Here is a 12,612-nt window from a genome sequence, read left to right as displayed (position 1 = left end):
CCCGCCAAGCCAGGATCTTTCAGGCCCTCGCCGCCGAATCTGACAAGGACGGATTTTTTTTTTTCTCCCCCCCCCCAGCCCCTCCGATGCACTCGTGCTCCCTCCCCCCTCCCCCAGCCCCTCCGATGCACTTCCCCACCTTCCCCTCCCGACCCGCAGTTCCGCCACCCCGTCCGGCTCCCCTTCCTCAACATGCTGCTGTATGCCGGCTACAGCCGCGGCAGCGGCAAGTACCTCATCTACACGAACATCGACATCGGCCTCCAGCCGCCCTTCTACCTCAAGCTCGCCCGCCAGATGCAGGCCGAGATGGGCCGGCATCACCCGAGATGAGCCGAGATGAGACGAGATGAGCCGAGATGAGCCGAGCGGAGCCTCACTGAGCCGAGCGGAGCCGAGCGGAGCCGAGAGGAGTCGAAGCCTGCACCCCTCCGGGCAGGTGATGCCGGGCGTGCCAATCTCGTCCATCCGCGAGGAGTTTGAGCATGTCGAGCCCGGTCCGCCCCCCCCCCCCCCACCACCACCACCACCACCGCCACCACCACCACACCCCACACCCCACACACACCCCAGTCGCCAGTCGCCAATGCATGCTTGCCCTGCGCGCCCCTTCGCTAGCCCAGCCGTCCGGCACCGTGCGGCACCGCCATCGGCGCTAGCACCGCGGTCCCGTCTCACCGCTGCCGCTGCGCCCTCCTCGCCCCGTCGCAGCCTTCGGCGTCGAGCACGCGATCGCCCGCCGCGGCACCGGGCTGCAGCACCCGGGGCACGACTGCTGGGCCTTCCCGCGAGAGTGGGTGGCCGCGGCTGGTGCTCGGCTCGCGCGACTTCTCCTGAGCCGTCTCCGAGCCTCGCTCTTTCCCCTTCCTTTAGGTCCCGCGGTTGATCCTCGGCTTCACCCTCGTCGGCGTCTCGATGGTGGCCACCTCGCTGATGCAGGCGCACCACGGCCCCGCCGGGGCGCCGCGTTCCGCTCGCCCTCCCCCGACGCCTCTCGGAGCGTCGCTGCCCGCCAGGCGCTGCACGCGCTGTCGGGCTGCCGCATGTCCCTCCTCTCGCCAAAGCTCACCTTTCACTTTGTGGACGGCGACTCTGTCGTCAAGCACCCCTCCAACCAGCGCGCGCGCAACGACAAGATCTTCACCGGCCTCTACACCGCGTGGAACTGCGCGCAGTTCGCGCGCGACCGGCGCGACGTGCTCGAGGTCTACCCGGAGTACAACCAGTGCTGGTTCTCGCAGCAGGCGCGGACGGACCGGTCTCGCCCGCCGCCGCTCTGCGAGTATGCTCACGGCCCTCTGCCTGCCCGCACCTGCTCGCCCGCAGGCCGAGTGGAACCTGTACTCGTACCAGTGCGGCACCACGATCGAGCACCTGCCGCACGAGTTCAAGCTGCTCTGGCAGTCGGCGCACAACCGCACCATCCGCCCCGCGCACGGCGACTGCAACTTGCCGTCCACGTGCGCAAAGTGCCGCGGCCGCGACGGCGCCGCGAGGCCGGGCGCGGACATGATGGCGCCCGCCCCGTGCGCTTTCTGCCGCTGCAGGGGAGACCTGCCGACGCCGCCGTATATCACGCCGCCGAAGCAAGTGGCGCGCCCAGCGACCGCAGGCGCAGCCGCCGGCCACCGCGCGGCCGGCAACCACAGCGTGCGAAAGGGCGCGCCAGCGCTGAGTGCAGTCGTCAGATGAGAGGTTAGCTCAATTTAGATTCCCATTCAGATTTGAAGAGTTCAGACTTTGAGATTAGAGGTGGGGTGTGTGTTGATGCCTTATGATGTATACACGTGTACGTCAGTATGTAGCTACTGGCACAGAGAGCTTACGCGACTGACCGAACGCCTCTCACGCCCGGAGACCCTGCGCGCCGCGCGGGTTGTTGCACGGATTTAAATGGGCCAAAAGGCAAAAGCGTCGAAAATATGGTCGCTCCTCATCGCAAACCCTGTCAGCAGAGTCCTCCTACGGGAGTGTACGTAAGAGCTACATACACTGAGAGAGAGAGAGACACTGAAAATGTCCCAAAACGTGGGCTTGGCGGTCCCCTTGGGCTTGGGCTTGAGCGGCTTGCGCGGAGGCTGCTTCATGGGCGGAGCGGGCTTGAAAGGGAGAGTGCACCACTGCCAGGAGCGGCCCTCTCGAAGGCAGTAGGGCCGTGGCGCGGGCGTGTGGGCCGGACTAAAGGGACGGCACTCGGCGGCGTGCGGGATGGCGAACGGTGCCCGACGCAGCTGCGCGAGCGCCTGCGGCACGTACTCAGGCTTGCGGATGTGGTGAGCAATGAGCGGCGCACCACTAACGGTCCAGTTGAAGCGGCGAAGTCCCGACTGGCATCCGGACTTGCCCCCGCCGCAGGGAAAGTCCTCGATGAGGCCAGGAGGCAATGCGAGGATTGTCAAATTGCTAACGCCGCCCACGCCACCGGCGCTGTGACCGCCGACGCCACCGCCATCTCCCACACAGAACGCATGGCCGAGGAACACATCGTCGAAGATGCGCACGTCGAGATCACCTGGCTCCGAGAGCGGTAGGAAGTGGCCACGGGCACGCGCCTCTGCTAGACTCAAATCCTTTCCTCCGTCCGTGTCGTCGCCGTGGCCACGCGTGCGGTTGAGGCGCGAGTCAAGCGCCGCACTCACGGCCTTGGCGACAGCAGCCGAACGCGTGTACCAGCGCGCAAGTGGTTTCGACAGCATGAGCAGCGGACCCGCAGCGAATGGAAACGGGCCAGCGCAGCGCGGTGACGGTTCGGCGGTGCAGTGCTTCGGATTCTCGTGGACGGCTCGTCGGTGGGCTCCGTGGGGCCCCATACCCCAGCCCCACGGGCGGAAGGCAAGCTCGTCCCAGTGGTACCACTGCATCGAGCCCGCGTAGACGTGCTGCTCGCCAACACCTCCGTGCTGCGCCTGGCGTTCTGATTCGGCAGCCAGCATTGCCAGCAGCCAGCTCGGGCTCGGCACCGCGTCGGAGTCTGCGCGGCCCACAAAAGTGGCGTGAGGGTAACGAGCAACCGCATGTCGCAGCCACGCGTCGAACAGGGATATGATGACGACACCGGCCCCCGAGCGCTGCCCGAGGCAGTCCAGGAAGTCGATATCGGGCTCAGCCGCTGTGACCTGTGCCGGCCACTGCGCCGACGCGCGGTCTCTCAACGAGATGGCAAAGCGAGCGAGCACAGCTGGCGACACGGCTTCCGTCCATCCGCGCAGCGAACTGCGCAACTTTGCATTGTCAGGCCCAATGATGCCGATCACTGCAAAACCAGCGGGTGGACGCACACTGACAGCTGCTGCCGCCGCCGCCGCCGCTGCTGACATCGGCGCGGCCGCATCGCAAGAGGGCGCCCGAACTCAAGAGTATGTAGTTTGTGGCAGCTCCGCAGCCAGCGCTGGCTGCCAGCGCAGGACGCACCGCTCGCGCGTTCGGCGCACTCCCTGGCACCCAGGGAGTGCGCCGAATCGATCAGACCGATTAGGCTCGACGCCGCGCTCGCTGTGGAGCTGCCACAAAGTCGCCGCCGAGCGTGCCACCGAAGGCGTCCCGTCGGAGGTGATGGAGTTTGAGACCTGAGAGGCTGCGGAGGTGACGCCTGAGGTACCGGCCCGTGCACAGCGACTCAGCCGGCGACCGCCACGGGCTCAGACGAGACTTGTCGACGCGTTCCGGCTCAGCTTCACCGTGGTCATCGGGCGTCTGTCGACGTCAGGACCACCCATACAGCTCGCGGGTTTGAGGTCGCAAGAGCCAAGATGGTGGCGTTTTTGGACATCCCAGCCATCACACAAGACAGCCTGTAGGTGATGGCGGGACGGCGCAGTGTTTGTGGCACTCGGCAGTAGGCACCGACGGCACGGCCCCGCTGTCGGCTCTCGCGGGCTGCGGAACCGGCCCCAGAAGGGGGCGGTCCGGGCGAGTGTGGCAGCTCCTGCGCTAGTATGGGCACCCGCTATCACAACACTACTGAAGTACTGATCCTGGTCATTAGAGCTGCCAGGGATAGCGTCAGGAGCCGGTAGGAGTCAAAACCCCTCATATTTGAGACATCGTGTCCCATATAGGAAGATGTGGCCGGCTCGTGGGAAGGCAGCCCCCGTGGGAACGCCACCCCCCATTAGAGGGGCACGCCACCTGGCTCACCCCCGCTCCTAATTGCGCACGGGAGCGGTGCACCGGAGCGGTGCGCAGGAGCGATTCTAAGATCAGGTCTGCCACCTCCCCGCTGGAAACGAAAATCTAAGTTACAAATCTCGAATAAATCTCGAAGCACACTTGAATGCTCACTTGGCAGGTAACATATGCGCCACGCGCCCCAACCGCTCCTCTGGTCGCCGCCGGCCTCCGCGGCGGCGGCGATGTCCCAGCGCCACCCATCGGCCAGCCCTCAGATCGATCGATCGGCGCTCAAAGTCGGCTTCAGATCCGAGAACGCTGCTGGCGCCGCCGCCGATCCCAGCGGCGACGCCAGCAGCTTCCTCTGCTCTCCAATGCGCCGAGAAGCGACGCGGGGGTGCTCAGCCCGCCATGCACGACGAAGGCTCCGCCGGGCGCGCGTCGGCCGGTCCGGTGGCACCCTCTGCGCGCGGCACCTGCCGGCGCCCCGACGACAGCCGTCGCGCCACCGCTGATGGAGGGGCGGTCGGCGCCGCTGCCGCCGCGCTGCCGGTGGGAGGGGCACTGGTGGTGGCCTGGGCGGCCCTCCGCCGCCGCTCGGGGCGCCCGGGCAGCGGTGGCAGCCTGCCGCCGCACCACTTCGAAATGCCCGCTGACCACTTCGAAATGCCCGCTCCGGCAGGAGGCGTTTATTTTTGCTTGGGGCGGACATCATGATGAAATTCTGGAAAAACCTGACCGGCCCCTGCCCTGCCCCTACCTACCTACCTACCTACCTACCTTACTTATGGGAAACTAAAAAAGAAATCACGGGCTGGGTGAAGGTGGGGTACTATACCAACTAAAGTGATGGCTGGTGGTACTATCCTGCAACCACAGTCCTTCCTGTGACATGGCAGGCCACTCTCAAGCCCTACAAGCACCAGATCAACGACTTGGGGAGGGTTGACATCGTGATTTGGACGGAAAAATTCTTTTTCTGCTGTGAAAATTCCGGCGTGAGAGAGGGAAAAACCCGACGGGAGGGCCCAGACCCTACCCTACCTACCCCGTCATGATGTCCGCCCCAAGCAAAAATAATATACACCTGGCTCCGGCGGCCCGCGATCGGCGCTATTCTTTTTTCTACAAGCAAAATTCGAGCCAATTGAGGAAACTGAAGCGGGCAGGCTGGAAGCACTGAGGGACGGCCGATTTTCGCCCAGTGGCAGGCCTGATCTTAAAATCGCTCGCAGTTTCATATGAACTGCACCGCTCCGAGTCGGGGGTGGTGCCAGTTCATATGAGGGGGCGTGCGTGGGGGCGTGCCCCCCGAGCACCGCCCCCGATCGGGAGTGGTGCAGTTTCATAAGCGGGGGTGGTGCACGGGGGCGTGCCCCCGGAGCACCGCTCCGGTGTCGGGAGGGGGCCGGGGTGGCGTTCCCACGGGGGCTGCCTTCCCACGAGCCGGCCACATCTTCCTACTCGCAACAACCCCCGCGCGCTATAAGAAGTGCCTCCGAGACTCGAAGCGGCTTGCCTTGGGCTCATCAGCGTCCGGCTGTCCGAGGCCACTTCTTCAGGCTGGGAACCGAGGGGTGGCCACCCTCCTCGTCGAGGTGTGCGCCAAACCACTTCGGCGGCGCGCGCTCCCCTGTGCGTCTGTGTCACCCTCCAGGCCCTCACGCCCCCCCGGCATGTCCACCGGCAAGGAGGCTTCCGTGCCGAGTGACGCGGCGGCCACGGACAGACTCAACGGCAGCGTCGGCGCCGCTGCCAAGCGGCCGCGCGACAGCGAGGGTAGTCACCACTTGAGGTGGGACGGTCGAGGCACACGACGGAGCCATCGCGAGCGGCCTTCTACACCGCCCGCCGCCGGCGCAGGCGCGGAGCGCTACGGCGGACCTGCTTCAAACCCCAAGGCGGAGGCGCTGAGCGAGAATCTGGGCTGCGCGCACGCGCATGGCTGCTGCGAGAGCTCGGAGGCGGAGCTTGCTCGAGAGCTGCTCGAGCTCATCACTGCGCCCGACGCTGACGTTGGTGGCGCGATCAAGCTCTTATTTTCTCAGCCTCGCACCTCTTCTTCCCGTCGCACGCGGGCTGTCGCATGGCACTTGGAATATGACTCGGGCGAGGATGCGTCAGCACGAGTACTATTTCATCGTGCAGCGCAGGCTGGCTCGCCACTACTGTTGGCTGGAGCTCCTCTCCCGCCCGACGTCAGTGATGGCGCATGACACGCGACCACTGTACGCATCGTGCTTCCTGTGTGTGTCTCCCCCCTCCCCGCCGCAGAGCCGCTGCTGGGTGTCGGCCGCGCATCTCCTCACGTCCCGCGCCTGTCCTTTACGGCATTTGTGTGGCCCGTTTTCTGTGCATCGTTAGAAGCTGCGCAGGCCTCCCCGGTTACAATCGCCGCGCGCACACGACACGCGACAGCCGACACCTCGACAGGAGAGAGTTTGACGTTCGGCTTCTCGTGAGACTTGACTTCAGACGATATGCGAGACAGATATATCTCAGAGTGAGAGGACAGCCTGAGCCTCGGAGGAGAGACGCAGCTCGCAGGTACAGGCGTGACAGACAGTACACTCTCACACACGAGACACACTGATGGAAAGGGCGGAGCGGCGGCGGCGACGGCGGCAGCGGTGCGCGGGCGGAGCAGCGACTGCCCGGGCGGTCGCTGCTCCGTCGGTCCGTGCCGGAGCGCGCATCTGCGCAGGGTCGCGCGTCAGGCCAGGGGGCAAGGCGCAAGCGTCCCCCTGGTGGCGGCGCAGGGAAACGCGGAGACGCGAGCGTTTCGCACGCCGCGAAGCGGACGGTGACGGCGCGGTGGGTGACGGGGCTAGAGAGCAGCCAACACCCGACGCTCGCAAACGACGTCGGTGCTGGACGCCTGCGTAGGGGCCGCGGCAAGGCGGAGCTGGCTGAGGCACCAAGCGCCGGCGGGGAGCTCCCGGACTCATGTGTGCGAGCGCATGCCCTCCCACCTAATCACCGCTGCATAGTATGGCTTCCGAGGCTGAACCGCTCCGCAACGGTTGGTAGCTCGACCTGCACATTGACAAAGTGCGTTTACCTGTCAGTCGTCGACGTCGCGTGCGAGATCCAATATCGCCGATCGATAGCAATCTGAGAGGATAGGGATCCGTGTCAGCATGCCGTAGCCGAGGAGTGCCGCGCTTGGGGGTTGGGGCGCGCGCGCATTGGCTTCACATTCGGTCTCAGCGCTCGGGCCGGCGCCGGGGGTCATGGGGCGACACTCGGTCACGCTCCGGCGCTTCGGGGGGGCTACAGCGGGCAGTGCGCGAAACCACTTCGCATGGCCACCCGCGACCCCACTTTGGACCGGCGAGCGCACTTGCTCGGTTCCCAGCCTGAAAATGTCACCTCTGTCCGGGGACGACAACACGACAATGGACAAACACATCCTGACTTGGCCAGCTCCACGAAGGCGAGGCTGGTGTCGGTCGGTCGGCGAGCTCGACGTCATGTATGTCTGAGCTTCAGCGCCTTCCGTTGCCGCCGCCTGGGCCGGCCGCAGCATATGTTGTATTCACCTTCTGTTGGAGAGTGTCAAAATCAAACCTACATCCTGACGTAGCCTGCCTGACCGTCCTTGTGCAACCGTCTCATGTTACGTACTTTTAGCTTACTGCGATACAAAATACTGTGAGAAAAGGGAGACGTTGTGTTCTCTAGGCCCCTAAGGGGGCAATTAAGGGCCCTACCTACGCGCGGCGTGAGAGCTCGGAAGCGAGCGACGTCTGCACGTCTCTCTCTCTCCTGTTTGGTTTGTGAGAGAGATTTGTTTTTGTTTGTTTGTTGGTTTGTCCTGCCGACATTGTCATGCTGTTGGGTTTCTCCTGCCGCGCACATTGTCATCGACTTGTATCCGACTTGGTGGTTGTGGTGATGTAGACCCTGTCAGCAGTTCACCTGCGGCGCTTCGGGTAAGTTCGGAACAGCTCACTAAAAAAGAAAAGAAGAATTGCCGAAACACAGCATTCTCGCGGGAAACTCACACAGGCACCGCTTGCACTCCACTCCCTCTCGCGCTCGCCCCGCCGCATCACCGCACAGTTCCCCTCCCCCTGCTTGCACGCCTGAGCGCCGCGATACCTCTTGCTCGCGAAACCCGCCCCTCCCTCACCACTCTCACCGTGCGATGCTCTTCGCTTGCCGGCCCGAGCGGCACCCGCCCCCGTCGGCCCCGCAATGCCTGCCACCTCCCGTTCGCAGGTGCGACCAGTGCCATCGAGGAGCCGCGGGACGCACCCGCTGCCTCGTTCCCCACCCTTGCCCCGCGTGAGCCCGCGCCCGACCGCCCTCCCTCTCTTCGATCCGGCAAGAGAGCGACATAGCAGCCCACTCGCCTGCCAATCGCCGCCCGCCCCACCTCCGCCCACGCCGCCGCCGCCCTCGCCCTCGCCCTCGCCGCCGCCACCGGCTCCGCCACCACCCGCCCCACCTCCGCCCACGCCGCCGCCGCCCTCGACCTCACCCTCGCCGCCGCCACCGGCGCCCTCACCGCCGCCGCCGCCCTCGCCCTCGGCTCCGCCCTCGGCTCCAGTCCGAGCGCCGAGGAGGGGAGAGGAGGGGAGACGAGAGCGTGCCGGGGGCCACGTCGCGACACTAACTCCTTGAAGACCTCCCCGTAGACCTCCCGCCCACCGTGCCTACCCGCCGTTCCGCAGCTCTCACAAACATGGCGCCCAAGAGCAAGACGGCTGGCATTGCGAAGAAGGCGTCGGGCGGCAAGAAGAAGCTTTCGGGATTCATGAAGTTCTCCCAGGAGCGCCGCCCCACCCTCAAGGCGGAGAAGCCCGACCTGACCTTCGGCGAGGTGCGTCCTCCGCCCCTCCCCCCTCCCCGCCCCCCCACCCCCCCCCTCTCCCCCTTACATGATTGCGGCCTTCCCTCCCGCAGCTGGCCAAGGCGATCGGCGCCGAGTGGAAGGCCATGTCGGAGGCGGAGCAGGGCGAGTACAAGAAGTAGGCGTTTTTTCCATTGACGACTCGCCGCGCGCGCCTCCCGAATCAGACGGCAGGCGAGCAACAGGGGCCTCGCGCGGGACCGCGGATTGGTTTCGGCCGACGCGTGACTGTGTTGGGGGTCCGGGCTGGCCTGGACTGCTCTCGCCCTTTCTCTACGACCCCGGTGTACGTACTCTCCGGTGCATGTCCGCGCATAGCTCTCGATAGCTCTACTCGAGTACGTTAGCGAATTATGTGTGTTTCTCGCGCCTTTCCGGCGGCACCGGCACATCCCCGATCCCGAGCCCGAACACGTGAGACGTGTGCCGGCTCAAATTGAGGCCGGGCAGGCGCAACCGCAACGCGCAAGCGGGTCGCGGGGCGGCAAATTCTTTGCGGCTTCAGGGTTTCGGTCCGGTGAGGGGGGCGGGGCAGGGCGGAGCGGGGTGGTGGTTTGGGTCGGGTCGGGGTGGGGCGGGGTTGTGGGGTGCGGGTGGGGATGTCGGGGTTGGGCGTGGTCGAGGGTGTGGGTGGGCGCCGTGGGAGTGGTGTGCCCAACCCCAGGCGTGGTCGCGGAGTGTGGGTGGCGCTGTGGCACGGAGTGGGAGTTGTGTGACTGCTCCTGTGGAGCGACGGCGGTTCTGAAAGCCGTCGCCCGCGCCTCGGCTGAGCACGACTCCCCATGCTGCTCCTCTTCGTTGCTAACGCGTGCACGTTCAGCATGTGGCAGGTCCTTGATGCGCCGCCACAGCACGCTTGGAAGACGATCTTCGGCGCCAGCGGCCAGCGAGGCGAGTACATGGACGGCTACTCCTCCAATGCGATGGAGGAACGGTGCGTCGAGGACTACAAGTGGGCCACCAAGATGGGCCCTCCCTCCTCTCCAGACGCCTCCTTCGCAGCGGAGCGCGCCAGCATGATGTCCTACCTCTACGACAGCGACGAGCTATGGCCGCACACGTGCATGATCGCCTTTGCGGAGCACTACGTCGATGACGACGACCTCCGTCGGCCGTTCCGAACGGTCCAGCGGCGCAAGGCCTTGCAGGCACCGGACATGCCTGTCTTCATCGGGGTGGTGCTGAGCGGCTGGCAGGAGTGCGACGAGGCCGGCATCGAGAGCCAGCTGGCCGCCTTCAGGGACAGGGGAATCGACTATGTGCGGCTCGACTGCAACTTTGGCGCGGCCGACACCATTGGGGGCGCGTCGCAGCTCACGCACGATCCTCGGTTCGGCCGGCTGGCCGCTGCTGCCAAGGCCTGCCAGGAGCAGCAGATGGTGCCGCTAGTGCTGCTTCAGGTGCAGCGAGATTGCTACTAGATTGATTGAGATCACAGCGCGTCCACAGTGATCATCAGCGAGTCCACAGTGAGAGCTCGCAGCGGCCGATCACACAATGTGCTTCGCAGGTGCCGTGGCGAGACGGGGCGGAGGCGTCGAGCGCGTACTTTGCGCAGGCGGTGGGCAGCTTCGCCTCCGCGCTGCGAGGCGCCGGCGTCGAGTCGAAGCGGCTGCTCCTCGAGACGAGGCCGCCCATCGGCCTGTCGGCGCAGGAGGAGAGGGCCCTGCCAGGGACGGCGAGGGCGGCGCTGGGCTTTGAGACCGGCCGCCACATGTTCGACGCCATCGCTGAGGCCTTTGGAGGAGAGACCATCGCCGGCTTTTGCGTGGCCGGCGGCTCGACCAAGGGCGACCTCCCGACGGCGATGGAGGACGACTGCCAGAACGCGGTGCGGCAGGGCATGCGGCAGCGCGCACGGCAGCGGTGGGGCTACGACTTGTGCTATTGGGAGATGGGCGCCAAGCTGATGCTCCAACCCAAGGTGGGGCGGCTCTGGGCGTCGCAGACTCGGGCCGGGCGCGACGCGGCGCGCGAACTCTTTGTCGTCAACGCCGAGGACCTCGCCGACGAGATCTCGGCGGTTACATAGGAGCGCCGCTTTCATTTTATTTTCTGGCGGTCGAAATTCTTCTGAGCCATGGTCTGACAGCCTGACCGCAGCTTGCCTGACAGCAACCCCCGCGGGACATGCAGCGCCTGACACAGCGGTCAGCGCCCGACAGCCTGGCAGAGCGCTGACAGCTCTTTCTCCGACAGCCTGACAGCACGTATCTGACAGCCTGACAGCAGAGTCTGACATCAGAGGTGCTCCGTCGCTGTCAGGCCCCAACGTGACAGCCTGACAGCTGCCCGACAGCCCGACAGCACACAGTGGCCTGACAGCAGCGCTGACAGCCCGACAGCCCGACCAGCCCGACAGCAGCACAGACCGTACACAGGCCGTGCAGCCTCTTTCTTGTGCCCCATGAGGGTATTCTATAACAAAACTATTACATGCAAAGACATGTGAGTGTGGTCCATGCAGTGTCATGGGGTGGTCATGCCTCATGGGTCTCTCTCTCAACCCTCCCGCCCCAACCTCTGCGGACCCGCGGCTGTGCTACAACTACAAATGAAGCTACCAGCTAGCCTTCTGGGGCCCTACAGCCATATGCCTACGGCGTCTGGGTGGGGGTGGCCGCCGCCGTCTGTGCCGCCGCCGCCGGCCCGCCGCCTGCGCCTGCGCCGCCATCTGCGCTCCCCAGGCGGCCGCCGCTGCCGGGGCCGGTGATAACGCTGTAGGAGGGGGGCAGCTGGACTAGAGTATGTGTAGCAGAGTCCTGCTGGTCTCCTCTTGATAGTGTCATAAGTGTGGCTGGTGTGTGTCAGAGCCTGACAGCACCCCGACAGCACCACCTGACAGCTCCTGACAGCACCGGCCTACGTCTGACAGCAGCAGCAGCCTGACAGCTCTGACAGCTCCGACAGCGTCTGACAGCAACACCTGACAGCTCCGACAGCACCCGACAGCTACAGAGCACCTCTGATGTCAGACACGCACCCGACAGCACCCGACAGCACTGACAGCACCTGACAGCTGGTCTGATAGAGGCACCTGACAGTGCCTGACAGTGCCCGACAGCCTGACAGATCACCTGACAGCACCTGACAGCCTGACAGCCAGGGCTCAGAAATTCTTTCTTCCTCGCAGGAGTCGCTTAGGGGTGGTGTGCGTCGTGTCAACCAGCCCATCCCCTCCCGCCCCGCACTCCACGCCGTGTTTCTGTTTGTTACTTTGTTTGTTTCTGTGCGCACTGGCACGAACACACGCCTGGTACCCCGAGAGTTTATCAACGCGCTCTCGTATGAGCTATGACCCCCCTTTCCCTCCCTCCCTCCCTCCCTCCCTCCCTCCCTCCCTCCCCTTGTAGCCGTGGCCAACTCCCGATAAAGGGTGTGGCCGGCACCAACTTGATTCCCAAGGGCTAGATCGGCGTCTCACGCGTCACGGCCGGGCCGCGGGACGTAGAGGGAGGGGGGGTGGATCCGTAAATCCGTAAGTCCGTAAATTTGTAACCAAAAGCCACCAGGGAGCCCCCCACCGCACCCAGCTACCAGGCAGGCAGAGACACAGCACTCGCGACATGCTGAGAAGCCGGGGGCTGGCCTCTCTAATGCTCGCGCAGCGCTGTCTGCACGCGCAGCAGCTCTCCGGGGTCCGG

The 12,612-nt window shown here is 65.3% G+C and overlaps 5 protein-coding genes across 5 annotated transcripts; 4 read left to right on the top strand and 1 right to left on the bottom strand.

The window, feature by feature from the left end:
- The first annotated feature begins 179 nt into the window (after positions 1-179).
- On the top strand, positions 180-1,916 carry EMIHUDRAFT_435965 (hypothetical protein). The gene is made up of 6 exons (XM_005772385.1): positions 180-303; positions 440-497; positions 712-797; positions 874-939; positions 1,017-1,244; positions 1,327-1,916. Exons 1-6 carry the CDS (start codon positions 193-195, stop codon positions 1,690-1,692), a joined length of 915 nt encoding a protein of 304 aa, XP_005772442.1. The 5' UTR covers positions 180-192; the 3' UTR covers positions 1,693-1,916.
- Positions 1,917-1,948: 32 nt separating this feature from the next.
- On the bottom strand, positions 1,949-3,317 carry EMIHUDRAFT_102025 (hypothetical protein; the record flags this gene model as incomplete). Its single annotated transcript, XM_005772384.1, has 2 exons — positions 1,949-1,962; positions 2,012-3,317. The coding sequence occupies 2 exons, from the start codon at positions 3,315-3,317 to the stop codon at positions 1,949-1,951; spliced, it is 1,320 nt and encodes a 439-aa protein (XP_005772441.1).
- A 2,469-nt stretch (positions 3,318-5,786) lies between these two features.
- On the top strand, positions 5,787-6,326 carry EMIHUDRAFT_208775 (hypothetical protein; the record flags this gene model as incomplete). The annotated part of the gene is made up of 2 exons (XM_005772383.1): positions 5,787-5,889; positions 5,974-6,326. The coding sequence occupies 2 exons, from the start codon at positions 5,787-5,789 to the stop codon at positions 6,324-6,326; spliced, it is 456 nt and encodes a 151-aa protein (XP_005772440.1).
- Positions 6,327-8,800: 2,474 nt separating this feature from the next.
- Positions 8,801-9,090, top strand: EMIHUDRAFT_208774 (hypothetical protein; the record flags this gene model as incomplete). The annotated part of the gene is made up of 2 exons (XM_005772382.1): positions 8,801-8,938; positions 9,022-9,090. 2 exons carry the CDS (start codon positions 8,801-8,803, stop codon positions 9,088-9,090), a joined length of 207 nt encoding a protein of 68 aa, XP_005772439.1.
- A 533-nt stretch (positions 9,091-9,623) lies between these two features.
- EMIHUDRAFT_435962 (hypothetical protein) lies at positions 9,624-11,041 on the top strand. Its single transcript, XM_005772381.1, has 2 exons — positions 9,624-10,368; positions 10,479-11,041. The coding sequence occupies exons 1-2, from the start codon at positions 9,751-9,753 to the stop codon at positions 10,998-11,000; spliced, it is 1,140 nt and encodes a 379-aa protein (XP_005772438.1). The 5' UTR covers positions 9,624-9,750; the 3' UTR covers positions 11,001-11,041.
- Positions 11,042-12,612: the final 1,571 nt, after the last annotated feature.

Source organism: Emiliania huxleyi (assembly GCF_000372725.1).
Source record: "Emiliania huxleyi CCMP1516 unplaced genomic scaffold EMIHUscaffold_36, whole genome shotgun sequence".
Taxonomy (NCBI): domain Eukaryota; phylum Haptophyta; order Isochrysidales; family Noelaerhabdaceae; genus Emiliania; species Emiliania huxleyi.
The sequence above is the reverse complement of the archived record's forward strand: the minus strand, read 5'-3'. Positions and strand labels throughout refer to the sequence as shown.

Excerpts from the sequence above, each read along its gene's own strand:
- EMIHUDRAFT_435962 (XM_005772381.1), top strand. The coding sequence starts at position 9,751 with ATGCTGCTCCTCTTCGTTGCTAACGCGTGCACGTTCAGCATGTGGCAG. Across the intron at positions 10,369-10,478 it reads TGCCGCTAGTGCTGCTTCAG|GTGCCGTGGCGAGACGGGGC; the intron begins GTGCAGCGAGAT and ends TGTGCTTCGCAG.
- EMIHUDRAFT_435965 (XM_005772385.1), top strand. The coding sequence starts at position 193 with ATGCTGCTGTATGCCGGCTACAGCCGCGGCAGCGGCAAGTACCTCATC. Across the intron at positions 940-1,016 it reads TGGCCACCTCGCTGATGCAG|GCGCTGCACGCGCTGTCGGG; the intron begins GCGCACCACGGC and ends GCTGCCCGCCAG. Across the intron at positions 1,245-1,326 it reads AGTGCTGGTTCTCGCAGCAG|GCCGAGTGGAACCTGTACTC; the intron begins GCGCGGACGGAC and ends GCTCGCCCGCAG.